General features: G+C 56.3%; 1 protein-coding gene across 1 annotated transcript; it reads right to left on the reverse strand.

The window, feature by feature from the left end:
* Positions 1 to 1,624: 1,624 nt before the first annotated feature.
* APOD (apolipoprotein D) lies at positions 1,625 to 6,998 on the reverse strand. The gene is made up of 5 exons (XM_009883376.1): positions 6,927 to 6,998; positions 5,822 to 5,975; positions 5,405 to 5,526; positions 3,532 to 3,620; positions 1,625 to 2,028 (listed from the first exon to the last, which is right to left on the reverse strand). Exons 2-5 carry the CDS (start codon positions 5,942 to 5,944, stop codon positions 1,793 to 1,795), a joined length of 570 nt encoding a protein of 189 aa, XP_009881678.1. The 5' UTR covers positions 5,945 to 5,975; positions 6,927 to 6,998; the 3' UTR covers positions 1,625 to 1,792.
* Positions 6,999 to 7,533: the final 535 nt, after the last annotated feature.

Raw genomic sequence — 7,533 nt, forward strand, 5'->3', positions numbered from 1 at the left:
GGGAGGCGGCAGCAGCGTGGCCGCGGGGGCACCGGGGGCCTCCGGTCCGCCGGGTCTCTGCCGCGGGGTGACCCGCTCCCGCTTCCCAGCAGGACCTGCAGATCCCGGCTCCCGGCCGGATCCAGCACTGGGGGCCGCAGGTTCCCGTCCCGGGGGCTCAGTGCCCGCACAGCTGCGAGGGGATGCGGGGTACGGCATCACCGTCCGGACGAGGGAGAGAGTGGGAACCTGATGAAGCAGCGGTGCAACCGTCGACCCCAAAAATCTCAACGCGGCTGGGAGCCACCGTGCAGCTGCCAGCGTGCTGGCGGGTCCCTCCGGCATCCCTACAGCCCGAGGATGCGGGTGGCGTGTGTGATTTTGTGTCACAGGAGCCGTGGCATTAGGATTTAAATGTTTAACGGGATAACGGCTTAAGGGCAGCAGTTGTTTCTGATCGCTGCTGGCCTCCCTCCCATCCCAGCCTTCTCCCGCTGGTAGAGATGGGTGCAATGCTCGCTCCCTGCCCGGCTCCCGTGGCCTTTCCAGGGCAGAAAAGCAGCGTGCTGCGCACGCACACCCATCGGGGTCCCACCACGGTGAGTGTAGAACCCTTCCTGCAGATTTACAGTATTCTACACCCGCATCGTCATTTCTTCATGTCAATAAAAGCAGCAGGAGGTGGATGTCACTGCCAGCCACAGCCACGATACGGGTTTGCTGGCGTGGCTCAGGCAGTGGGGGAAGCCCACGCATCTGACCCCAAAGAGCGGGAAAGTCCTCCAGGCTCCTCCAGTAAACCATTCAACTGCAGATGTGTCGAGCCCCCCGCACTGCTCAAAAGGTCACGCAGCTGGGAAGGTACAAAAGCCCCGCAGCAGATATTTTGATTTCATTTTTAATGAGTTGCATCAATGCTATTCAAGCAGAGTTGTCGCGGTGCTCGGTGAACACCCACCAGAGCAGATGCAGGGCCAGCGGGCACTCAGCACGTACAAAAGCGGTGCGCGGGGTGTCAGGCAGAGCCTGCCGTCTCTCCGTGTTTGGGGAAAAACCTGGGGAGGAGAGGACAAGGGAGCAGACCCGTCTCTGTCTGCTTACAGGTAGTCTCAGAGCTGACCCCTTTGTTGTGCAGGACCAGCCCCAGTTGAGGCAAGTCACGTACAGATGCTGGAGATGGGGTGATGCTGAATTTCTCGACATTTTTAGACTTCTCAGACTTTAAATACAAAGGGCCACATCTAATATCTGGCGCGGAGGTCTGCCGACTTGGCAATAACACACATCTGCAGGCCTGCACCATTCAAGATCCCTGGTCTCAGTTCCTAGGCTGCAGACCAACCCCCCATGTCTGGAGGTTGCTGCTGGGAAGGCAGTGCCCGCGATGTAGCTCAGACACCGTAGACTCCTACCAGGCCCAGAAGCATCAAGACAAAAACGGGAAACAAACCTGGGGGCACATGATGAAAGGTTTTCCCCCAGGAGTAATACTTTCACCTCACATCTCATACCCTTTTGCATCCACATACTGGAGGACTCTGAGCAACAGCAGAGCTTCACGTCTGCACTTCAGTGTTTCTTTTCTTCACGCATTAGCTTTGAATCAGTCAGTTACTCTGCAAAAGTCAGATCGAGACAAAAAAGCGGGGAGAGCGATACAGGGAATGACAGCAAGGAATAACTCAGGGCTGGCAAACTACTGTTAGCAGAAGGACTATTGCATTTCTCTGTTACATAGAGAAATTCTAATAGATAATAAAGAAAGCAACAAAGTTCATTGCTGGCCTGGCACTGCGTCACCGCATGCCGGGAGTTACATCTCGGGAGGGCAGTTAACTTGATCCGTGGGCATCATTTTCTCGGTGTCAATCTTGTGGGACTGGAGAACGCTCTTCAGGTGCTCCACGGTTTCTGGGTGCATATCTGGAGCTCTTGACATAATCCAGGCGTAGTCAATGTGGAAGAGCCAGAGGATGTTAGTGCAGGAGTAAACCAGCGAGTAGTTTTCATAGTCGGTGGAGATGACCCAGTAGGGGGCAGAAGGCATGACTAGGAGAAAGAAGGGCATTGTGAATGCCACGGGTAACTCATTCCGGACCGCTCTGCAGCACTAGAGCCGCGGCTCCTGCTGCTGTTCCTACTTTTGCTGCTCCTGAGCTGCATAATTGTGATCAGTACAGGGAGCCACAATTTATAAAAGTCTATCAGGACTCCTTGTTCTGCCCAGAGGGACTCGAGAAAGCCACAAAGCCCCAGCTAGGGAGGTCCTGCTCTAAAGTTAACACCATGCCCTGAACAGCTTGGCCGGGCCACTGACCACCAGCCCAGCTTGTACCTGTGTGAGGGTGCTTGCTGGTGGGAAGGAGCTGTAGGGCTGGGAGCGGTCACCAGTTATCTGAGGAGCATGAACCACCACCTCCCTCCCCACCACCCGCTGTCTCACACAGCCGGCTGGAGCCCAGCCAGTGGGAATCAGTTTGGCTCAGGCCGTCCCGCCGGCAGCAGCCACCTGGGCCAAATTCTATTCTCCATCAGGCTGCTATGCCTAAAGCATCTGCTCTGATGAGGAACAGCCACTCAGGCTTCAAACTGTCAGGCAGAAAGTAGAGGTGGGTCCAGCAGGCAGGCGTAAGCGTCCTGGGATTTATTTCTGGTGCACTCGGTAACGCTGGGCACTGCTCTCAGAGGCTCGTGTCCAGTGAGGGTGATTGGGGCTGCACGCTGTGCAGGCAAATTGGCTGCGGGTGATGCCTTAGCAGAGCATAATTAAGCCTGGCTGTGCTTATGAACAATAATTGTATCTCCTTTGCAAGTACCCCTGCTCCACCCATTTCTCCAAATACCCCGTCTGTGACAGTGCTGTGAAACGGCCAAGGAAAAGGGGTGAGGGAGCAGAGTAAAAAGGGAGCCGAGGGAGACTTTGGCTCGCCTTCCAAGTGTTGCTGTGGAAAAAGTGCTGTGCGACGTGAATAAAATGCACTGCCCCTCGGCAGGCCCCTGTCGTGTGTTACATTGACAAGGGAAGGAAAAGCAAACAAAACCACATTAGTAACGGTTATTAAAAGGCACTTGTGAGGAGAGGCAGGGTGGGCTAATAGCTATACCGCTGTGTTCAGAAAACCAAGCCTATTCCTGGCCCTTGCAGCAGCTGTGGGGCTGCCACCCCTACCTTTCCCCCCTCCCAGTCCCCATCTGTGAAATGACCTGGAGGGACGGTAATGCTGCTCATCTTTCTTGCTTTGAGACCAGTTGGTGAAGAGTGCTCTACCACTGTGGGGGCCGTTGCTGTAGCTGATGTATAAATATCACCAAACCGCTACCTGCTGGTCACAGCATCTGTCCTAACCCTTCGCCATTGCCCCATCATGCTGTGCTTAAGTCACCGGGGCAGCTTCTCCTCTTGCTTTGCTAGTTTTGCACCCCTGGTGACACGCAGCAGTGCCTGCTATGTGCAGGCGCTGCCCTCCCGCCATGCCTGGACCACTGCACTACTGAGGCTGGTGGGCACTGGGGAGCCGGCTGGGGCTGCGAGCATCCCAGCCACACACTTACACCAGTTAAAGCGGACACCCAGCTTGGCCGGCTCTTTTACATCCATGTGCATGATTTCTCCTTCCACTTCATTGACTTTGCCACTGGAACTAAGTGGAAAATGACAAGGCGAGAAATAAAATCAGGTGAGTTTGAAATCACATTATTTTTTGCTTCCACTAAATCATCCCTTCTGACACATCCACCTGCCAAGAGGAAACACGTACAGCAAGCCACAGCATCCTCGGAGGAATAACTTGCCCCTGAGGATGGTTTCAGTAGCACCCAGGGCACACCAGGTCCTGGGCCATGCGCGGCAGGGCAAATGATCTCTCAGGTTAAACCACCCCATCACCCCAGGGTACCTCTCTCCAAGTGCCCCTGCCAGCGGGGTGCTCTTCAGTGCCACAGGGACGGTGACAAAGAGGGAGAGCAAGACCCCTCTGCACAGGATGGGAGGATCCCAGCACTGACCTCGGACGTGCCAGGGAGCAGCTCAGCTCCTGCTAGTTGTGGAAGGCATGTGTTCACGTCTCTTTAATCACCTGCGTTTTTTCCAGGTCATGGCACATTCCCCCGCACACGAATTACCTGTCCCTGCTTGGTGAGCCAGAGTTTGTTTCGCTGCTGGTTCAGAGCAGTGCCCTGCTGGCAGCAAGCCCTATGACTGGGGCTGCCCATCTTATAATTGCATTTTTCCCTGGATGCCTCGAGAGCCGGACGCTGCCTGTGGGGCAGGAGAATTTCACGCTTCCCTGTGAAGCAGCAACACCCAAGGAGGCAGAAGCTAAAGCTGCCGGCGGCAGAGGTCAAGGGGCTGATGCTGGAGTGTGCACAGTGCACACCTGACCCAAAATATCCCTGATGTTTCAGGGTCCTGAGCTGCTGCAGTGGTAACTAAATGGTCAGATTAATCACCCGCAGATTAATGCGGGTGCAAATAAACGGCCAGCTGTTTGCCAGGCGCTGCCCAACACTGGAGCTGCAGAGACGGTGCTGCAAGGTCAACGGGCGGCATGGACACTGTTCTCTCGGACACAAGGGATGTGTGGCTGCGTTGTTGTTATTGTGAGCCAGAACAAAGTCCCCATGCCATGCCAGGAGCGCAGGGGACAGAGCTGCGTTCACCGCTCGCTCCCTCTCATTCATTCAGCCACCCACAGCAGCACCCCACGACAGCTGGGGCTGGTGATGGAACCAGATGGATTAATATCTGCATTAGTCCTTGCAAAAAGCCAGGAGGGCTTGGGATAATTGCAGACTCTCAAGTTTAATAAAGGGAACAACCGGTGCGTTCACTTTGCTCAGTGATTTAAGCTGGCACTGATTGCTGATCCCCTCACGCAGTTACTACCAGTGCAGGTGAATGTTCCACAAAAAGGCTGGCAAATATTTGCTTAAGTAAAGCTGACCCGTGTGCTTCACCTTCCCTGCCCCTTTTCATCGGGTCCATTTACTCCGGAGCAGAGAGGACCACAGGGCACAGGCACCTCTCAGCACGCAGGGGCACAAGGTGGTGGCTGCCGTGACCCCCTGCGGCAGGACCCGGGGCATCCGGCTTCTCAGCCAGCACTGGGAATCACAAACCGGTCAGGGGGGAGACACAGGCTATTTCACACCGGGGTCACCATGTGCATTTGATTTATTTTCTCACTGATTGCCTTGCACAATGAGACAGAGACCAGCTGAGCCCCGGGCAAGCACCAGCAGAAACCAGAGACTCCCATCTCTGCCATAACGGCGGCAAAGCCCATTATCCCAGCAGAGCTATCGCAACCAGAGGGTGCCTCCCGGAACCAGACAATTTGGAAAAAAATGCCCACCCAGGACAGCAAGAGAGGTGACAGGAGAGCCACCGCTGCTGCAAGGACACGGCCTGAACGCAAACACTTACAGCAGCTCTTTGTTGATCACCTTGAACTTCCCATTCTCCTTCAGCGAGTAATTTGCCTGGATGCAGCTTCCTTTCTCGAAACTTGAGGGCAGCTTCTCTATCTCATACCATTTCCCCAAATACTGATAGAAGAAAATCCAGAGAGACGCTTTTAGCACGAGAGGGCTGGGGCAGAGCAGCCCGGCTCGTTTGCTGGCAGGGTTTTGCCTGCTCAGTTTGCTCCAGCACCCACCTCCATGGCACGGGAGGCTGCGGGGGGCTATCGGGGCCACAAACCTGTGCTGGCATCTCCAGCACAAGGTGTCGAGACCAGACCTGCCAACCCCCGCCATGCACCCGGGCAGTTTGCCATCAGTCCCACGTCCCCTCAGCCTAACTCGCTACCCGCCGTGAGATTTTTTAGAAAGCTTTTCATACCTTGTTGATATCAAAGTCTTCTTGGACCGGTGGATCTGGGCACGGTCCCATGTGAAACATCTGGCCTTTGCCAAAGCTAAGGAGGCCGAGCAGAACCGAGAGCCTCACCGCCGTGCCCAGCATGGCTGCGCCGGGATGCAGGTGGGAAGTGGACCTGGGGAGGAGGAAAACAACTGAGACATGACCTCCGTGGAGCAGAACTTTGCATGAAATACGGCAAGAAAAGACAGGACGTCTGCAGCATGGCACCTCGGGGGCGCAGCGAGGAGAAAAGGATCATAAGAAAAGCACGCAGGCACTGTGCCAAACAAGTCCCCAGCCCAAAATGGCCTCAAGCCCTGCCTGTGCTCGGGCTGTGCCCAGCAGCTCTGCGGGCAGCAAGGCAATGCCTGGTGAGAGCACTTGAACCCATCACCTGCACCTGACACCTAACAAGATGCAGGGGGGATAAACATCCCTGGACACGCAGGAGCATCGCTGTTTGTCCAGACCTGAGGCAAGGGGAAATGCTGGGACGTTTGCTATGAAATGCTGGAGCAGAAGGAACGTGCGCCAGAGCCGGGGCAGAGCTGGGGACATGGGACATGGGAGCGAGCAGTGTACACATGCAGGAGCCGGCACGGTGAGAGGGACGTCCCCACATGTGCCAGGGCTGCCTGGCCCTGCGAGGCAGTGGGAGGGGGACCGTGCAGCTGCCTCTGGGGGTCTTCGTGTGCCAGGGTGTTCGCAGCACTGCAGGGTGGGGACGTTGGTCGAGGCTCAAATCAGCACCATGAACTGACCCCCGAGATCATGCTGTGAGGAGGGAAAGGACACATTTTCCTGCGGAGCAGAGGTGGGAGCTGTGCTGCTCACCCCTGAGCAGCCCCTGGAGCCAGGATGCTGCCCACATGCTTCGGGCTCTGCTTGGGGCAGGTTGGCACCTACAGACCCTGCAGCATGGGGCTGCTCTGCCTCCTTGGCCAGAAACTCCTCTGCAGGTGCAGCAGTAGCATTTTCCCCAAATTTAAAAGAAAAGGCCAGTCTGTCTCCAGCCACGGGGCACGGACCCCGCCGCGGACACAAACACAGCTCCCATTTTGAATCTCTCCATTCAGAAACGTACCTTGGCTGGCGAGGTGGAGTGATGCTCTGCGGAGGACCAGGGCTGCAAGGAACAGCTCTGTGGTGAGCTCTCCGCCTCGTCGTTTTATAAGCGCGCTGGGATCATCATTATTCAGCAGTAGCACAAGCCACTCCCTGGTCCTCGACGCGTTTTGTTTTTTTGGCAGGCCAGTCAGCTGCCTTAGATCTGCAGCTGGTACGAAGCTGGAGATGGGCTGCAACTTGGCTGCTCACCCAGGCAAACAAAGGCACCCCACGTGTCTGGGTATCGCTCTGCAGCTGCGGAGCTCTCTGCCCTTCGGCCGCCCACGAGAGCCTTGGCCCTGGGTGCACACGGCAGGGGAAGGGGAGAAGTGCCACAGCCTTTGAGAGGGGCTGGGGACAGCAGCGGCTCCTGTCCGTCCCGCAGCCATCACAGTGCTCCCAGGGGGGATATGCAACCAGCTCTGCCTGGGGCCACTCGAGCCCTCCAGGCCACTGCAACATCCTTGTCCCCATCACAGTCACTCGCGGGAGTACATGGGGAGGATGAAGTAGCAGGAGGCATCGCAGGCTCGTCTGGGGATCTGCAAGACCTCTCGGCAGTTTTTCTTCTAGATTTTCAAATC

This window comes from Charadrius vociferus, unplaced genomic scaffold (assembly GCF_000708025.1).
Source record: "Charadrius vociferus isolate BGI_N301 unplaced genomic scaffold, ASM70802v2 scaffold214, whole genome shotgun sequence".
Classification (NCBI taxonomy): Eukaryota; Metazoa; Chordata; class Aves; order Charadriiformes; family Charadriidae; genus Charadrius; species Charadrius vociferus.